Source organism: Fusarium musae, chromosome 5 (assembly GCF_019915245.1).
Source record: "Fusarium musae strain F31 chromosome 5, whole genome shotgun sequence".
Classification (NCBI taxonomy): domain Eukaryota; kingdom Fungi; phylum Ascomycota; class Sordariomycetes; order Hypocreales; family Nectriaceae; genus Fusarium; species Fusarium musae.
In genome coordinates this window covers 1-19,230 of record NC_058391.1, presented here as the reverse complement: position 1 = coordinate 19,230, position 19,230 = coordinate 1, and the positions used below count along the sequence as shown (strand labels likewise).

Below are 19,230 nucleotides of genomic sequence, written 5' to 3'. Positions count from 1 at the left end.
AGACCCTCAACAAGGGAGACCAGAGAAATCATGCTACTCAAGAAAGTGGTTGAGTGCAACAACATCACCGCTGTTTTTCTAGTTCTGCCTCACAAACTGTTTGTTGTGGGACTTGAAAAGCTTGGACTGATCCAAGAGTTTCCCTGTTGATGACTGGAAGAAGTCGACTTGTAGGTTTTGGGCATCCAGGAACCGAATAGTCGCGTAACTAAAGTCATCCGCATATGCAAATGCGTTTCCGGTAGCATTCTTCCCCACAGCGCTCAGTCCCTCGATGTTTCCAGTACCTCCAGACACAATGTACATAGGCGCCTTGGGGTCTTTCATTCCCGCAGCATCAACAGTCCCGTTGTAGATGGGGTAGAAGCGCTGTGAGTTATGTACGTGCCCAAAGACAGCCAAGTCGACGCCATACTTGTACAACAACCCTTCGAATGCCTTTTGGCAAGGCTTGCAGCCTTCATCGCCAGTAGTGTACCAAGGGCGGTGACCTGCAACAACGACCCAAGGTGTGACTGTACGGTCAACTGATGCAAGATCGGCTTCCAAGAATTGGAGTTGCTGATTGGGACTACCAAAAGGTCCGCTATTCAGGTTTGCTGAGCCGCCTGGTGCGTCTGGTGCGTCGGGGAAATCGGTTTCGGTATCAATCATGACGACATGTGCCATGCCGTATTCGAAGGAGAACCAGAATGGCGGGTTTGCCAGTTGCTTAGCCTTGTTTGCGCTCACTCTCGCAGCGTCACTGGAAGAGGTTGAAGGAAAGGCAAGAGGCATCACTTGGCCAAATCTGTACATGAAATCGGTGAAGTTCTTCTGACCTTCAGGACAGAGATTGTTGAGGATGGGGATCTCTTCACATGCTGCTTCATGGTTTCCTGGGCTGACCATGTAAGGCTTTCGGCCAGAGATGGGGGCCAACTGATTGTAGAATGTCTCGAGAATGGCTTGATAGGCCTCCTCGCCGTGAAGCAGATTCTTGGGTTTCAGGAACCAATCGTCAGCGTATGCGAGATCTCCAGGATGAATGATAAATTCGTAGTCATCAGCTGTTGTTGCAAGACGGCCGATGGTCGTGTGGTTCAAAGCAGGCTGAACGTTGGGGATAACATCTCGCTTCGTTTGATCCATCTTGATAGTAAAACCATCCTCTCCGTACACACCAAGGTCAATGATGGCGTTGATGGCGAATGGTGTCGTGTCTCCAGCTGCCCGAGCGCTGAGGAACTGGTCAACAACTGAACTTTTAGACACAATCTTGTAGTAGTATTTCGTTGCTGGCGACAGATTGTCAAGAGTCACGGCGTTAGCCCAGGTGCGAGAAGTCGGATATGTCAATGATATATCCGAGCATGCTTGCTTATCAAGCTTGTCTTTTGACAAGCCATACTGCACACAAGGTTTGGATTGCTTGGCATAGGTGTTCCAGCCAATGGTTACACCTAATAGAGTTGAGTGATGAAACTTATACTTTGAAGTTGTACTCACTGTTTGGTCCATCCAGCGACAGTCTTTGTTGTACCGGCGTTGAGAGATCGGACGGGATAGGCGGGAAGCTGACTTTGGCTAGAGCGCCTGCCGCAAAAAAGAATAGACCAGCAATCATGTCTTGAGTTGATGTCGCCTTGTTGTCAAATCAATCTGAAGTCTTCCACTCAAACCTGCCAATGCGAACGGAATCGCCATAGACGCAACCAGGTCCTTCATTTTGGAATTTATACTTATTCTCCTTGCCTGTATTTCAGATGGTTGTGCCGCATAGCCGACTGGATACCTTAGCTTCTGTAAGGACCCTGATTGAGAATGTGCTCCGAGGCCATATGCACGAAGTCTGTTGCGATTTGATCTTTGCTTGTGAATACCAATCAGCGCGTGGTTATTCAGCAGCATCTCATTGGTTGAGCACCTTGGTTTAGTCGGTCACCGAAAACGGCAGGCAAATGTCTATCATCATGCAACTCCACTGCTTGGGCCGAGGCGCCTGATACATCTATCGGCAAAAGTTCCAGCTGCCAATTCTGTCTTTTGGTGTTGTTGTAAAGTCAAATATCCTAGGTCAGTCTGGCCTGCATATCTTCTGGGTTGAGAGCTCAGGCGATCTTGGTCGTGGTAGGTCTAGGCTGAGTGGAATTCCCCTTTATGGTCAGTGGCAGAAACAGCTGTAATTGGTCGAAGAACGAGCGAGTACATCGTGCAGGGTAGCACGCTTGACGGCTCAGAATAGATAGCTAAATAAATTCTTCTTATCAATTCAAGGAAGCTTGTTATAATATGATGCTAGTAGTATATGAAAGGGAATATTCTTATCGTATACATGTTGTTTCGGTTAGGATCTTGTTCCCATTGCTGCTACTTTCGTAAGCACATTGGATAGAATAAGTTGTCTAGCAGGAACACAAAACAAACTTTGCAGTTAACAAGTCGTGGAGCTTGCGGCTGATCTAATCTTTCGGCCGATCTTCGGCTAATACCTCACCCCCAGAAGTAGCTTTTGTCAGAAAATTCTGACTAATGTCATTTTCCTTTAGGTCACGCGTGCATGGTGGGACCCGTATTCTGGGAAGGACGCTGAGGCAGCGTTTCCTGAGTCAAGATGCATTAGCTCATTGTGGGGTATGGGGTAATGTGATCTGGGGAAACACAAGCTGATCAATCCCTGGCTGTAGTCTCAGCTTCTCACAACTCTTGACAACTGTAAACTCAGTTACCAGTTGTGGATCTGTTGAAGAAGATTCCCGATGCGTTTCATCAACCTCGGTATGCCAACACGTCGCGCCAAGCAAGCATGCCTCCATTGTAGGGCCAGAAAGATTCGCTGCGACCTAGCCTTTGGAGGCTCACCCTGTCTGAACTGCCGTCTCGATGAGGTCCACTGTGAGGTAAGGGGCCGGAAGCCGAAGCGGTAAGTCATCCATTGACCGGCAGGGAATCAGTAACACCAGTGAAGCTTACCCATTCGATGCGATAGTAGAAGGCTCGACACCAAAAACGCGAGAGTCACGATCAAGAACAACCCTGGCTCCACGACTACTACTCCCGAAGACATCTGGATCCAGGATGGCATGTTTACAACTGACAACTCGTCACTGGGAGTCTACCAATTCTCATCATCAAATCCCTCGCCATGCCATCTCGATAACGCACAAATAGAGTCAACTGATGCTAGGTCTAAAGGCGAGTTGGGGCCGGCAGATAATCGTCTTGCTTTCGTCAACGACCCAGACCTAAGTAAACTTCCTCTAGATGATGTTACCTTCTTACGACAACAAGGATGCTTGAGCGTCCCGCCCAGACCTATACTGGACGAATTCATTCGAGAATACTTCTTACACGTCCACCCGATGCTCCCTTTAATGGATGAGTCTGTGTTCTGGGAACAGTACAAACAGAAAACGAATAAGGTGTCGTTGTTCTTAATCCAGGCAATGCTCTTTGCTTCCTGCAGCGTGGGTGAACTCGATTGCACTTTGGTGGTGTTAGCTGACCTTGCTTTAGTTCGTGTCTGAATCTGTAACGAAAGAACTGGGGTTTGAAAGTCCTCGCCTTGCCGCCGCTAGGTTTTATCAGCGAGCCAAGGTACTTTTACTCTGTCCCAATAAGTGCGGATAATAGCTGACTTGAGCAAGCTTCTTTATGTCTTTGACATCGAACCCTCTACCGTCGACCTAGCACGGGGCGCTTTGCTGCTCACTTTTTTACCTGTCTCGTTGGGCAGCGATCACCCAACGCCCAACTCAGTATGGTTGACCAGAGCGATCAAACACGCTGAAAGCCTTGGTGCCAGCCATGCGGGACATGGCAATGGAGCTGACACAGGCGTACTGAAGCGGCTCTGGTGGTGTTGTATCCTCCGTGACCGCAGTATCTCTCTTGGCCAAAGGCGATGCGTACAGATCTCTGGGCAATACCCGCTACCAGCGGAAGATGACTTTAGCTCCGAGTTCAATGGGTCTTTGGTCTATACGCCACACACAAAAGCCCAGCTATTCAGGGTATTCTGTCGGCTGGTCGCATTAAGCTACACAATAGGAGATTTACTTCAGCTTATGGCTCGGCATCGCAATGCGTCACATCACCTGGAGACTGTATGTGCTGATGACCACGTAATTCTATCTACATGCCGAGAGGATCTTTCTACTTGGTTCAGTGCCACTGGAGAAGAATTCCTCGAACTGTGTCACGGAAGTCAGCAACGGCATCCGTCTGTTATTGTCTACACGAACTTTGTATACATACAATACTAGTAAGTCAACTTGGAAATTCAATTAAAGTCATCGAAACTGAGAAGAGTCAAGTACAGCTAAATTGCTACTCCATCACCAGAAGCTCATCGCTGATGTTGGCTTGTGTGATTTGAATGAATCTCTCCCCTCTGCCCTCATCGGCGAGGTTCGTTCTTCTACCTTTCGTTTTATCGACCATCTGTCAGAGCCTGTCCGACTTGGTCTTGCGCGATTTCTACCCATTAGTGTGTGAGTACAAACCCTTAGGTGAAGATGGAACAGGTAATAATGATTCATCGTACTAGGGCTGTCTTTGCCGCTGTCCCAATGGCGATGCATGTATTTGAAGCCAGGCTCGGTGGCCAGACCACTGCGAACCAGAGTCGGCTTCGAATATTAATTGAAATGTTGGAGGCACATCAACCAAGATTTGAGGGAATTGAACCCCTGACCCTTCTTGTTCGCCAGACTGTCACCTCAGTCGAGAGTGGTCTGACGAGTCAGCGGAACGGCTGCCTACGAAGCTGGACAGACGTTATAGCCTACCAGCCATACCAATATCTGAACTGTACGTCAGTGATGGAACGAGCTCTGTGTTCTTCACAAGAACTGAAAGGAGGTTCTATGCCGAGCAGTAGCTGGTCTGCTATGATGGAATACTGTCGCCGCCCCACTGGGCTCGGGATCCCACCCAGTGTTTCCGACGCCATTGAAGGTCTTGAAAGTATTCACTCTCTCGGCTCTCTTGACTTGATAATGGAGATGGACGGAACAAATACCTCGCTGTCTGATCAGGAGTTGTTCGACTTATATAGTCGGGACTGGGACCCCTTCTCTAGCATGGACATCGAAGACGCAGAGCCGGACAGCAGTGAAGCCAGAGTGAGCCTCTTAGATGAGATATTGAATGACCTGTAGCAGTAGCACTGGGCAGTCGGCATATCAGGTAAGGTATCCATGGAATACATAACGTGGGGACTGGGAAGAAGTGAATATCAGCGGCTGGAGCATAAATCTGTAAAATAGCAGAGGCAGTTGTGATAACCTGATAATAAGTCAGCATTTCCCACCAAGAGAATGTGATTGATGTCCGGTCTATGAAATTATCTTCTAAATATATATAACTTTTACCATAAACCTCAAATATGGCATCATATTATCACCCAGCCCAGGTATACAATCCAATGACTCTATATCATCCGATTTCCGGAGAACCCTTACTCCTCAAAACGATTCTAGTGTATACTCTCGGCCAGCCGGCTTACTCAAGGCCAACTGACTCAGGATCACCCAACGTCTGGGGTAGGGTTAGGAAGTCTTATGTGTCTTGCATAGTACACTTGCATAAGTGAGCAATTGCCTTTGTAGATCGTGCGGGGTAATGATCTTGTCCCTGAGTCAAGATATCAGATGTCAGCGTACTGCTTATAGTTAAATAGTCATAGTATAGAGACAGCCTATATCATTTAACTCGGCGAGTGATATCGATAGCACTCACTCTCCTTGGACTACCAATCGCCAATCTTCATCATGATTACCCTTTCCAATATTCAACTTGAAAGTCTTTCTGCGCTTTGTTGTGTGGCTTTATGTGGCGTCGCTACTCACCTGGCTATTTTTCGAATTGGCGAGTGGGACGTTGCCGTTCATCGTATCATTGCTTCGTTCAGTCTTATCTATGCATCGATCTTTGGCCTTTTGGCTTATCATGGCGACTTGGAACACCAGAGCCTTCTCAATGCCTGGTATATTGCTTCTGAGCTCCTGGCAGCCTTCATAGCCGGGCTATATGGCAGCATGGTGCTCTACCGATTCTTTTTTCACCCCTTGCGCCAATTCCCTGGTCCAACCTTTGCTCCTCTGTCTGCTTTGTGCGCGATATCAATGTCCATGAAAAAGTTTCATATGTTTTTGGAAGTGCAGAAACTACACAAGACCTACGGCGATTTCATCAGACTTGGTACTGACTTATTTCCTTACCTCTCTGCCCCATATCGGCCTGACACTAACCACGACACAAAGGTCCATCTGAGATTTCGGTTGCATCACCGAGCGCCGTGGCCACAATCTACCAAAATTCATCCCCTTGTAAAAAGGGTCCTTGGTATAATGTTTTTGTGCCTACCATATCTCTGCATGCAACAAGGGATAGGCAGGAGCATACACTCCGAAGAAAAGTATGGGACAGAGGTCTCAGCGCTAAAGGTACAGAAAAACCGTCTTTTGGCTTCTGCAAGGCAAGACTAATTATTTCCAAAGCCATGCGAGATTATGAGCCAAGAATTGAGAAATACACAGGTTTGTTGATGAATCAACTGCAACAGAGGTGCGGTAAGCCGGTCGATATCACGGACTGGTGCGGCTTTTATGGTTTCGACGTTATGGGCGACCTCGCATTTGGCAAGAGCTTCAATATGCTGAATGATGGTGTCAAGCATTACTACATGGAGCTGACACAGATGTCTACTCTATGGGGCAGCCCGATTGGTCGCGCCTCTTGGCTGTATCTGCTTGTAAAGGATATACCTATCCTGAATCGCCAGATTGTACAATTCCTAAAATGGCTACGAAAACATGTAGATCAGAGGACCAAGGTAGGGCTACTGCCAATTCGTATCTCTCCTGTCTCTTCTAACTTGAGGGCAGAATGAGCCGCACCTCCCAGATTTGTTCTCTTGGCTCCTTGGTGCCTACAAAGAACAATCAGTCCATACGAAGCAAGACGATCTCAACCTCTTAGGTGATGCTCACCTAATCGTGGTTGCAGGAAGGTATGACTTCAACCAAGGCTATGATAAAACCTGACTGATTTACTTGTATAGCGACACTACTTCCACGACCATGACATGTGCCCTGTTTGAGCTGGCCCGCCATCCCCAGGTCTACCAGAAGTTACAGAACGAAGTTGACGAGTTCATGAAGCAAGGGGATTCGCCTCATAGTCACAGTGCTCTTGCCAAACTCAAATACCTTCAAGCTATCATCGATGAGACTATGCGGCTGTACCCAGCTATTCCATCAGGTCTGCAGAGAATCACACCCCCGCAGGGTCTGCAAATCGACGGAACATTTATCCCAGGAAACACGATTATTCAGACACCTACATATACACTGAACCGGGGTAAGCCGTGCCCCAAAATGCCTAACGACACAGCTGACCAGACTAGACGAACGATGCTTTGTGCGCCCCAACGACTTCATTCCCGAGCGGTGGACAACACAACCCGATCTTGTCCGGGATGCTTCAGCATTTGCCCCTTTCTCAATTGGTAAGTCCGACAGCAATCTGACCAGATGATAGATTCCCTGACATTATTCCAAGGCCGTTACTCCTGTGCTGGGAAGCAGCTTGGGCTTCTTGAGGTTCGGCATGTTCTAACTCAAATTGCTTCCAAGTTTAATATCCGCCTTGCACCCAACCAAACAGTTGAGGGGTTCCAAGAAGGGCTAGCAGATGGGTTCACACTTCTCTGCCCCAAGTTGGAAATGGTTTTTGAAGCACGGGTCAGTTGATTTGGAGGATGAGTCGAACACCATCTTGTAATTATGAGTTCAGATGTTATCCAAATCCCAGTTATACTCCCCCACAGTAGAATCGTAGCTCCATCCTTGATCATCTTCGCCACCTTGTGAAGGGTCAGAGATCGTGCCCTCCGTGAACCTGCTGTGGTGATGTGATGGAGTTCGGATTCGAGAAAGGTAACCTAATGAGTTGGTCTGTAGGGGCCAAGGATGAACTGTGACAGGCAAACTGGTTTGCGGAGACTTGGGCACGTCATGTATGAGTGCAGGAAAATGATAAAAGAAATCGGAATGCATGGTCCAGCAGCCGAGATTGGAGATCGTATCCCTGAACAAGGATGTAAGGCCATACCTGCCAAGCCCTACGTTGAGGGAATACACATCGCGGAACTCGTATGGCCAAGTGATACGAAGATGCTCTTTAAACATATGCCAGAACAAGTTACTACAGTATCGATGCGGGTATCGCGAGAATTGCTGCCGAAAAGACGGCCTGTGGATAGACATAAGCTCTCGAAGTTGGGTTTGACGAAGGGTAATTCAATCTTACCAGGCAAAGTAGTCAACAGCTGGGTGGCCAGAGATATCCTGTGATGACGTACTTGAGTCGGCCTGTTAGTCAAGAAGTAATTTAAGCTGAAAGAAACACAAAGACTCACGATTTCATATACCATCGTGGTAGAATGGTACTGATATTGGCCGATGTTGGGTCAGCGTAGGCGCGCATGTAGCGGTGAACCATGTGAATCACGGCAAGACGCTCAACCTGGCCACAAGCAGAAAAGCAGATTTCGTCGAGGTGCCGAATTCTCCTCCAAAGTGGTGTCATCCTCCCCGATTGCTCCAGATGGTCCCAGCCATACAGCACAACGCGCACTGGGACATCTTCGCTAGCTTCGTACTCTAAATCAAGCATCGAGGTTGATAGGTGTCCAGGGGGTCCTTCTAAGACCTGATTGCCCGCCTGCCATATATTACGGCTGACTACCGATCCGTCCGAAAGGCGCCTTGTCTCTGAAGAAGTGCAATCGCAGGACGATGATACTGCTGAAGTCTTCTCATCGGCGGCGTGACTATGCGATGCACTGTACGTTGCAGAGTCAAGATTCATACAGGCCTGGCCGCCTTCTAATGCCATATCACCCGGGAGGATCCCGGTGAACTCGGGCGAAAACAGATTCAGCTCGTTGCCGGCCAGAGGTGTCTCCAGCAAGCCCGGCATTGCTGCCGGAGATTCCCTGGAGACAGAACCCGACACGCTTGGTTGCTTTTCTTGAGGTTGTTCTTGGGATGCAGTGCTACTCTCCCACTTTTTAGCTTCGGAGAGACGCCTAGTAAAGGACAGAGACGTAGAATCGAGAAAGCGAACCAGGGAGTCACGCTGCTTCGTCACCTCGGACAGCTGAGCCATCAAGGACAAGGTTTTATCGTGATCGTCTCCGCTACTCAGCTTCTGTACGAGGTCCTCGAGATATGCAATGCGACTCTTGGTCCTCTCGCGCGAGACGCGCTGGGCCTTGCGGTCAGACTCCCTCTTCTTGAGCCTTTGGGAGTCGACAGTGGGCGACCGAGCCTGTCTACAGGTGGCAGGGGTGTTTGCGGGCATTGCGGAATTTGAAATGGTTTAGGTTCCACTGGCTAGGGAGCCCAGGGAAACCGGCCCATCTTATGCCTCGGGTCTGTGTCTGGGGTAATGAGGGGCTGGCTCGCCGGCATTTCTTGATTGGGTTTAGTCGTCAAATAATAGAGTTTCATATTAAACGTTGAATATTTATCTAATACAGAATCGTTGTTGGGACTCCTTTTAGTACGCTCTATTGATGATCAGTGCTCTCTGATTGAAGAGAAAGTGATTCAATCAGAAGCAGTCACGTCAGAAATGCGAGGTTGTCGGCTCTGTCGCGTTGAGGGAGCGATACCCATGGGATCTGGTAGTCCCCACAGCGGCTGGTTCCCAGGGTGTCTACTGGTCCTGGCCTAAATTAGAAAGGGATACGGCTCGCGAATGAGCATACTAACTAAATGTAGTATGCACTGAGCTGCCCAATCATCATCGAGAAACTCCAAACCCAGCTGCATGGACAAGCTTAAACAATCACCATAGTGTCGTCGAATTATCTACTTAAGGGGTCATCTTTCTACCTGTTTGTCTCTCCTTTGTCTATCGCTCTCATCTTTAACTGCCATCACAATGCCTTCCACTCTCAATTTCCAGTCCGAGACATCTACTGTTCTAGGTGACCAAGAGCGTTCTCTTGCAACTTTGGAGCACTATGGCCTGCAGCCACTCTCTGCAAAACAAAAGCTTACGCCTTTGGACATGAATATGACCAGGCTCTATGGCATCCGCTTGATACTTTGTTTTGCGACAAATCCTGGTGTGGAAAAGCAGCAGATGTAAGTCTTGTATATGACGTAGTGCCAAACGGAAGACTGACGGAAACAGATATGAGAACTTAAAGAAGGGCTTAGTTCACACTGTCACTTCAATTCCTTGGATATCGGGACATATTATAAGTAGTGAAATCATATCTGTTGTTATATTTGCTAACGTCATTGTCTTGGTCAGGGTCCAGAAGAAGGACAAGATGTCAAGGCCCGAAAGGTGCAAATTCTCGACTCGCCAAATGGATTCATGTTCCCGTACGTGTTGTCTTCATAAGACATTTGTCCAAACGCTCACTGACTGATACACTATGTAGGTGCAAGGATCTCACCGATACACTGCCTTCTTATGCAGAATTGCGCGAGAGAAACTTTCCCTTGGCAGAGTTCACTACAGCCCAGGTCGGCCCGATTGATGTCATGCCACAGCGACCAGACCAGCCTGTCTTTGCAGCTCGGGCTAACTTTGTCGAAGGTGGCCTTCTGCTAACGGTAGGAGTTCATCACTCGGCATGTGATGCGTCAGCCTTGGACGCTATCCTGAGCACATGGTCACACAATACTGCCGTAGCTAGTGGTGGTTCCGGATCCTTTTCCGCGTTTGATGTGCCATCTAACGATCGCGGCCCCTTGATGGAAGGAGATCTCGGCAACGTCGACATGGCTGCTTTTCCTGAGTACGTTCTGATGCCTACTCCTGATTCTGCGGAGAGTGATCTGTCAAGCATGTCTGAATTCAAGCTGCCTCCCCTCTCAAGTCACCTTTTCCACTTCTCGTCAGAGTCTCTTACGAAGCTCAAAGAAGAGGTAGAGGCATTCTCTTCTCATGATGCTCTCTGTGCTTTTACATGGCAGCGCATGACCTTGGCACGAATGCAGTCCGGGGTCTTCATTGATCCTCCTGGAAGGGACTCAACATCGCGCTTCTGCTTTGCTGTTAATATTCGCAGCCGAATGAGCCCCCACTGCCACCTTCTTATATGGGCGATGCTTCCATGGGCTGTGTTACTGAGAAGATCAGTGTGGCTACCATTATATCTAACAATGGGTTGAAGCATGCTTCGGCCACGATGCGAAGGTCCTTGAACGATTTCAACAGCCCCAGACGAGTTGCTTCAACTATTGGGCTATTAAAATCGCGACCAGACCCTACCGACCTCAAGCTGTCCTTCAATGGTTTCTTAGGACCAGACGTTGTGGAGTCTTCATGGGCAGACCTTGGTGTTCATGGGCACCGATGGGGTAATGCTGTTGGCACACTGGACGCAGTTCGTATACCAGGTGAAGGCTCAGATGGTACCATGATGATATTGCCCAGATTGAAGTATAGCGGTTTGGATGTTGTTGTTGGGTTGTCAAAAGCAGCAATGGATAAGCTCCTCAAGGATGAGGAGTTCGCTTCATTTGCAGACTCTTGAATGACTATGCAGTGATGCACTAGCATTCTTGTGCGAGTATAGCATCTATTACTCATAGCATCTCTCATTATGTTCTTTCAAATCCTAAGCGTTCAAGAAATCCGTTCCTTTGAGAGTAGCTCATAGCTTCATACGCAGTCAAAACGAAACACAGGTCTGCCAAGGAGTATCTGGCTCTCCTTGTTGCAGACCGTCTTAGCAATAGGAACACCACCTCGTGCAAGATATTGAAGCTGCTTGCGTATCCAATTCCTTTGTACTTGTGGTACCTCTGAGGCACTGCAAGCGACATATAAAGGCCAGACGAGAGAAAACCTCCCATTTTGTACATTCCCAACTTACTTAACAGTAGAACCTGAGGTCAGCAAAGAGATGTACAGCGTTCTGTGGCTGGTGACTAATTGGTGGTTCATCTTGCAGAGATCCTTGCCCAGAAGATAAGGCACAGTTGCGCATTTATCATCCACCAATGTAGCCATTCGCTTTCTGATCTGGCTGGTATCTGATGATGCAGGTAGGATAGAGGAGGCGCGAAGTTGAATTGAAAGAAGGAAAAGCTGCGAGACACGATAGAAGTTCCATACGCGAGCCGTGTAAAAGTGAGCATATCTGTGAACGCTTTGCGGAGAGTATTCTGAGCATGCATCACTGTTGATGTTCAGTGCAGTGGCGTAAGACCAAGCATTCGGAAGCCCTTTAGTCCAATTAGACAGGAGGAAATCCAACTCATTAGCGTCGTAGAATATTCTTTCTATATCGTTCGCCCTGAGTTGTGTAAGATCGATACTTTGGTGTTGAAGCCGTGGTATGCCAGCTGCTATTGAAAACAGGCGGATCTCCGGGTCATGACATGAAGAAGGAAGCCCTTGAGTGAAGATTTCATCAACAGGTTGACAGATCTGCATCTGGCTCATAACCTAGTGGAGTAAATATAAAGTATCTGGTGCAAGTATAGGAAAACTGTCTCTTACCACGTTCTTCTGGACAAAGAAGTACATACTGCGGAATAGGGGAGAGTCAACGTGAGTTGTCTGGAGCTTAAGAAGAGCCAGCGCCCCGTACACATGAGTACCCCACGCCGAGGGCATACACAAATGGCCAGCCATGGTCTAAGACGTGTCAGTTCAAGACCCAGAAATTGGCGAACAATAAAGGCCCAAAGTCTAACCTCATACCCACAAAGGAGCAAAACACTATATAACGCTTGGCAATCTGGGCCCCGTTCCTCGCTCTGCATTGCTTCCCTCAGGGCTCGAACAGCCTTGCGATATGTTTTCAATCCCAGTGGGACAGCTTGAGGTATGATTTTCGCAGAAGCGACAAGCGAAACTGCCTCCAATGCCAAGTGCAAAGCCGAATCCTGCCTACATGCAGCATAAAGGCGCGGTAGCTGCTCTTGGAGGGAAAGTTTGGATCATGGATTGATAGATTCTCGACTGTTGTGTGATAAAAGTGACATATGGCGATGTCTTCCTTACAGGGGAGCAATGGGGGACGAATGGTGCCGTACTTAACAAAAGATGTCTTCATAACCAACGAATCCGCATTTTTCAGCCACTGGGTTTCCCGACCATGTCGTGATGTCCTGCGTTGCTGAATTTTGTCTTTTGTCTTGGACGTTTCGTCTCGAAATAATAGGGTTGATCGATGTCTGTAACCAGAGCAGATCTTACCTAGGTCCAAGCATCGCGAACACTGTGGGCGTTTCTCATCGCACTTAGCACTGTTAGTATCTACCGAAGCAGGCACTGCCTATGTTGCCTGCCTTTTTATATGCCGTCCTATGTAAATCTTATTAGAACCTGGACTTTGTACAGGGACGAATTGACCATAGTCAAGCTTACCTGCAGTTTTCACAGGCCTTGATTGGTATACCGCGGCACACCATTGTAGTAGCGAGCTTGTTGTTGGACAACGAGAGCTCAATGCAGTAAATGGATTGATTGATTGATACTTAAAGCTTATGACGTCTCAGCGAGACATATCAAGTTAACTACAGCAAATGGAAGCGTGCTAAATTGGATTGAGAACAAAGGTCTCTCGGACTCCAGAAGTAAAAAGGCGTAGTGGATCCACCCTTTATCTTTATCTTATCTTATCTATGAAGCGGAACCACTAACTACCCTGCATTCCTCTTCAATCCCATGGCACTTGAATATAAAACAAGGAATCAATTGACATAAGAATTCACTAACTGCTAGTTGGAATAACTCAAGTAACAAGAATAACCTTCTTCTCACTATGGATGTTTCCTGGCCACCGTTATCCCATTTTCTGGATTATAGTACACTAATGCTTGTGATTCACACCTTTTCTCCGCTGTGCTTGGCCTGAAGCTCTTCTTGGTGTGAAGTCTTTGTAGATGCGAATTTCCAGGCAGGAACGCGTCGTTCGAATAGCTCATCCAACTCATGGTACGTTCGACCCTTCGTTTCAGGGAACATCAGGATACAAGGAATCAAGTAGATCAGAGTGATACCGCCAAAGAACAGGCCGATCTTTTGACCCCATCCAGCATTCTGATTCGATAGCATGAGAGGAACGGTATAATTCTAGTTCATGGTTAGAGAAAAACACAGAATCGTGATTGAGTTGACATGCGAATAAGATACCAGTGGCGTATTGGATTGTCACTGCAATTGATGTCGTTTTTGCACGTAGGCTCGGGCTCGATATCTCAACTAAGCTGATCCAGCCTTGAACAGGTTAGTTACACGATGAGACAAACACTGAATCACAACATACCAATAGGAGCAAGTGTGTTTGCATACACAAAAGCCCAAAGAGAACACAAGGCGACCAATGCCATCCCTGAAGCGCTGGTCTGCTTCATGAAACCCAACCCGCCAACAATGAGGCAGATGGTCGCCATTGCTGCACCACCACCGATGACGAGCGTCCGTCGGCCAACCTTGTCAACAGTGTAGAAGGAAATGATGATGCCTATTACAAGAACCATCTGCTTGACCATGTTGCCCAAAAATGGATCACTGACTCCAGCTAGTTGGAAGAAATAAGTAGTGTAGCCGAACATCAAGGGGACTCCGACCACATTTTGGAATGTGAAGGGAAGTGTTGAGATGACGGATCTCTTCATGTTGATCTTGCTCTTGAATAGAGCTCTCCAGTCTGAGTTTTCGTTGCCGGATTTGGCGGTTGCCGAGGACTCATCCATCTCGTACTGGATAACCGAGTACTCACGACCAATATCGAATCCTTCAACATTGCCGACAAGCCGCTTGAGCGCCTTCTTACCTTCTTCGTGTCTGCCTTTGGACGCATACCAAGCTAATTGGGCCATGTTAATTATTCATCTCTATGGTGAAATGATCCAGTACTTACAGGGTGTTTCGGGAAGATAAAGCATAGGGAAAAGCCAAAGACCAGTGAAGACGAACTCCGAGTAAAAGATGTGGCGGAACGCCATTGGGTTCGTTTCCTCGAGGACCTTAAGGGCAATGGCAAGGAAGACTTGACCCAAAGCGAAAGCAAGGGAGAAGCTGCCCAAAAGAGCACCACGGAACTGAGGGAGTGCAACTTCTGACATGTAGACCATGACTGATGTTCCCATCATACCGCCTGCACAGCCAGCCACGAGCCTAGCAATAAGGAGAGTCCACCAGTTCGGTGCAATGACCTGGATTACAATAGACTGGTAGTTGTCTGTGAGAATTATGCCACCGTGCTTGGACTTGAACAGGCACCTACCAGAGTCAGAAAGAAGGTCACTCCCCACATGTTGAACTTCCGACCGAATTTATCTGCGGTGACTGGAGCAATAGACTGGATCAGAATACAGGTGATAAAGTAACAGGCTGCCCAGAGCGAGATATGCTGCGAGTTGAGAGCTGGTTTGCCGGTTTGTGGATCTTTGACGGTAGCAAAGTACTCGATGAAGCCTTCGTTGGCAATTATACTTCCGATGACCGAGTTGGCATATCCAGCATACCTGTTGACAAGAAAATCAGTACTCTAAATGTCACAGTTGCTAGTGCGTAGCTGGCACATACATTCCCGCCAAGGAAACACCCAGTCCAGTGATGTAAAGTTGCCAAAACTTCCTGACGCATTGAGCACGCGTCAATCCCGCAAACGCAGAGGTTGGTGCTGCATCGCCAGTCCCCTTCTTCTCGCCATGCTCATTCTCAGCCTGAACGATGTCGACACTCTCGAGGCTCTTCGACATTGTTGCTTCTTCTTTCTTGGCGTTGTATCTGAGGCAAAGGTGAATAGAGATCCACTATCTTGGGAGATGAAGTTAATGATCTGCAAAGACGCTCTTATTTATATCTCCCAGTGATCCAGATATCATCGGCGAGAATTCCGACCAACGCGATGCTTCACACATGATTGCATCGACAATCCGCCTGTTGCGAGCCGGTTGTACCCCGGATTCCCCACAGATTGATAGCGAGAAACCGAGGAAGTGGTGTACTGCTACTGTTGCAATGCGGGGGTTATGGGGTCTAACCCCAGAGTAGAGTAGTAGTTCGGAACTGCAAGGCCATAAGCAATGTACCAGACCGTTCGTGACAGGTTTTTTGACTGTCGTGGTAGTTCGGCTTTTTCATCGGCCGATAATTGCTCCTGCACCGGCGAACTCAAATCATAACCTTACCATGATTGGCATGTTGTGGGCAGTATTTGCAAGGAGTGCCTTGAATTTTGATATCAGCTAGTCCTCGCCGACGGCTAGCGGGCAAATATCGGGAAAAGCATGGGACATTGATGTTCTGGACCAAGGGCAAATGGGACGATTGACGAGGTTTTAGCAACATCAGGAGATCTCTAACGAATGGTCTCGATGTTGCATGTGTGGCCGCCACCGGACAGTTGTCCGCAGAATAGTTACTGAATGTTTTTGATACAGTAGACAAGATATCTTGACGTTTGGCCTCGTGAAGGAGTCTCTAGTGTGAAGATCATGATAATATCTATCTAATTTGTTGTCATGCTTGGATTAAGGATAGCATACTTGGGACATGCTCGACACACGATAGCCTGGCAGGATCTTGAATTTAATAGTTCTGTATATCTAACGATGCAATTGGTTTTGAGATGCTTAATCATTGGCTTTCATTTCAGTCCATCTCTTCCTCAACGCCTGCACAGCACTTTTTGGTCTTCGATCCCGCGTAAATACACCTTTCTTGTTGCCATCAACCCTGAAAATGAAGCTAGATGGAGTCTGGAAATCGGCAAAATTCCAAACTTGCTCTCCAACTACACTCTCCACTCTATCAAATACTCGATGTGACATTTCCAGGACCCGGCTCTGATATTCCTCACTCCAGGGAATGTCTCCAACCGTATGCAGCCCAGCCATGGTATCAGCGCCATACTCTGTCATGATGATTGGTTTGTTGTATTTGCCCTCCCAGCTTCGCAAGCATTGCTCCAGACCTTGCTCTGCTTCTTCAAGGTCACCAGTATGGAGATACCAGCCGTAGTACCTGTTGAGGCATATCACATCGAAAAGATCGGCGATAAGATCAGTGTGGATATTTGCCTGGTTCTCGTTGGCAAAACAAATAGGTCGCGTCGGATCCAATTCACGGTTCAGTGTCACCAATGGCTCCATGTACTCCCTCACACCAGGCTCACTGGCTGCGGGCTCATTTGCAACCGTCCACATGACAACACTAGGGTGGTTTTTGTCGCGAGCAACGAGTTCACGTATGGCTTGAGCGTGGGCTGCTTGTGTTTCGTCATTCATGGTCTCTGGTGAGAAAGTCGGTATTGGCTTGTGTCCAAAGAGTCCAGCAACAATGGTCAGGTTGAGACCGACTGCAGCTGTCTCATTTATGACAACAATTCCATGGCGGTCTGCGTACTCGAGAACCTCTTCTGCGTATGGATAATGCGAAGTTCGAAAAGAGTTGGCTCCCATCCACTTCATCAGTTGAAAGTCGTGAATCATGTACGCTGGGTCGTGGCCTTTGCCTCGGATTGGTGTATCTTCGTGTTTCCCGAATCCTGTGAAGTAGAATGGCTTTCCGTTGATAAAAACCTTGTTTCCTGAGACTTCAACTGTTCTTATCCCAACTGGTAGTTCGTAAGTGTCCACTACTGTGTCCCCAGAGAATATCTCTGCCCGAAGATGGTAGAGATATGCTGATCCTGGTTGCCAAAGGTGAACCGATTCAACGACCAGGGAGCCACTTAACTCAGAAATATGACTGACAGAACGTTCATCTTCGTCCACGAGTGTCACCTTGACTGAGTGATGGTCCAGAGGAATACTAGTAGCAATGTCGAAGTCCACAATACCAGTAGTGCCCTCCACTTTGGTGACAACTGTGATGTCCTTGACACAGATACTGGGAACAGTGAACAGCCACACAGATCTCGCAAGCCCTGCATAGTTGAAGAAGTCATGCTGGTAGTGTTGCTTTCGCTTGCCATTCTTGAGTGTCTCTATCCTTCCTGGTGGAATAGTATGCCAGTCAAGTTCATTGCTGACCGCCACAGTGAGGCGAACTGCCTTGCCAGGGTGGACAATATCCGAGATGTCTACCTCGAATGGAGTATAGCCCCCAATATGCTCCGCCATGAATTGGTCGTCGATGTACACACGCCCTCGATGTGTCGCAGCGTCAAAGCGCAGAAAGTAACGCTGTTGAGACCAGTTCAGCGGAACAGTGAAGCGCCTTTGGTAGTATACCCAGCCAACATGATTGCGAATGTTGGAATCAATGAAAATGTCGTTGTAGCTGGCGGGAACAGGAACTTGGATATTTGGCGGTATGGTTCGTTCCCAAGCTCTTTCGTCATCAATGTCGACCGATTGGGAAAGGGCAAAGTTCCAGACACCATCCAGTGAGACAAGTTCTCGAGAGGCGTTGGCTTGAGGTCTGAGCATAGTGGTGATTTGCACTGGAACAAATCGATGCGGCTGGACTTTTGCGACAAATTTGGAATACACCGTATGTTGATTCACAAACCATATGTTGATGAACGTTTGAACGAAGACCTATTTCTACCAATTACCAACAATTTCTTTCGGAATCAGATCCGTCAGTCGCACAGGTATCCGATAAATGTCTCCAAGTGTCCTGTCGAACTGCACAACGGCAATTCCATTTCTGAACCAAGTTACTAATAACCCTGATTGGAGAGTCTATGGCAGCAAGAGTAATGCCAGAGAGTTACCCTGAAGAGCTGGGTGTGTCCTCGGATGAAGCATCGGCCGATGCTTATGCGAGGACTGTGCCCAATGTGCTCTAGCGCAGTTATGTTACCCCCTGTCTCAACCCCTCGTGACAGCATTCCACTTTCAGGACCACCAATCATTATCCCCAACAACGAGCTACCGAGTCAACGTGCGGGGTAACACAGCTAGCAAATGAATCGTAGCAAAGTCAATCACCAGGCTCCCCACTCTAATTCAGCCAAGCCAGCCATGTTAGCGGCAAGTTCGCCGACGGTAGAAATAATTCGACCTCGTTACAACTTTCACGTCAATCCCGGACCATGGATTTGTCGCACGATGACTCCCCCGAAGCCGAGCTCCCGTCTTGCAGTGGCTGCCGGAAACGGAAACTCAAGTGTTCCAGACAGAGACCAGCTTGTTCCAATTGTGAGCGGTTAGGGTTAGGGTTAGGGTTAGGGTTAGGGTTAGGGTTAGGGTTAGGGTTAGGGTTAGGGTTAGGGTTAGGGTTAGGGTTAGGGTTAGGGTTAGG

The 19,230-nt window shown here is 48.0% G+C and overlaps 7 protein-coding genes across 7 annotated transcripts; 2 read left to right on the top strand and 5 right to left on the bottom strand.

Annotated features, from left to right (window-relative positions):
* Positions 1 to 78: 78 nt before the first annotated feature.
* Positions 79 to 1,500, bottom strand: J7337_006353 (uncharacterized protein; the record flags this gene model as incomplete). The annotated part of the gene is made up of 1 exon (XM_044824017.1): positions 79 to 1,500. One exon carries the CDS (start codon positions 1,498 to 1,500, stop codon positions 79 to 81), a length of 1,422 nt encoding a protein of 473 aa, XP_044679674.1.
* A 4,984-nt stretch (positions 1,501 to 6,484) lies between these two features.
* On the top strand, positions 6,485 to 7,736 carry J7337_006352 (uncharacterized protein; the record flags this gene model as incomplete). The annotated part of the gene is made up of 5 exons (XM_044824016.1): positions 6,485 to 6,817; positions 6,870 to 6,994; positions 7,046 to 7,344; positions 7,391 to 7,492; positions 7,546 to 7,736. 5 exons carry the CDS (start codon positions 6,485 to 6,487, stop codon positions 7,734 to 7,736), a joined length of 1,050 nt encoding a protein of 349 aa, XP_044679673.1.
* A 555-nt stretch (positions 7,737 to 8,291) lies between these two features.
* J7337_006351 (uncharacterized protein) lies at positions 8,292 to 9,351 on the bottom strand (the record flags this gene model as incomplete). Its single annotated transcript, XM_044824015.1, is given in 3 exon segments — positions 8,292 to 8,333; positions 8,348 to 8,357; positions 8,405 to 9,351. 3 exon segments carry the CDS (start codon positions 9,349 to 9,351, stop codon positions 8,292 to 8,294), a joined length of 999 nt encoding a protein of 332 aa, XP_044679672.1.
* A 585-nt stretch (positions 9,352 to 9,936) lies between these two features.
* Positions 9,937 to 11,548, top strand: J7337_006350 (uncharacterized protein; the record flags this gene model as incomplete). Its single annotated transcript, XM_044824014.1, is given in 5 exon segments — positions 9,937 to 10,142; positions 10,165 to 10,216; positions 10,315 to 10,388; positions 10,448 to 11,066; positions 11,081 to 11,548. 5 exon segments carry the CDS (start codon positions 9,937 to 9,939, stop codon positions 11,546 to 11,548), a joined length of 1,419 nt encoding a protein of 472 aa, XP_044679671.1.
* A 338-nt stretch (positions 11,549 to 11,886) lies between these two features.
* Positions 11,887 to 12,654, bottom strand: J7337_006349 (uncharacterized protein; the record flags this gene model as incomplete). Its single annotated transcript, XM_044824013.1, has 2 exons — positions 11,887 to 12,105; positions 12,520 to 12,654. The coding sequence occupies 2 exons, from the start codon at positions 12,652 to 12,654 to the stop codon at positions 11,887 to 11,889; spliced, it is 354 nt and encodes a 117-aa protein (XP_044679670.1).
* A 1,197-nt stretch (positions 12,655 to 13,851) lies between these two features.
* On the bottom strand, positions 13,852 to 15,734 carry J7337_006348 (uncharacterized protein; the record flags this gene model as incomplete). Its single annotated transcript, XM_044824012.1, has 5 exons — positions 13,852 to 14,100; positions 14,322 to 14,836; positions 14,891 to 15,200; positions 15,257 to 15,497; positions 15,559 to 15,734. 5 exons carry the CDS (start codon positions 15,732 to 15,734, stop codon positions 13,852 to 13,854), a joined length of 1,491 nt encoding a protein of 496 aa, XP_044679669.1.
* Positions 15,735 to 16,610: 876 nt separating this feature from the next.
* Positions 16,611 to 18,410, bottom strand: J7337_006347 (uncharacterized protein; the record flags this gene model as incomplete). Its single annotated transcript, XM_044824011.1, has 1 exon — positions 16,611 to 18,410. The coding sequence occupies one exon, from the start codon at positions 18,408 to 18,410 to the stop codon at positions 16,611 to 16,613; it is 1,800 nt and encodes a 599-aa protein (XP_044679668.1).
* Positions 18,411 to 19,230: the final 820 nt, after the last annotated feature.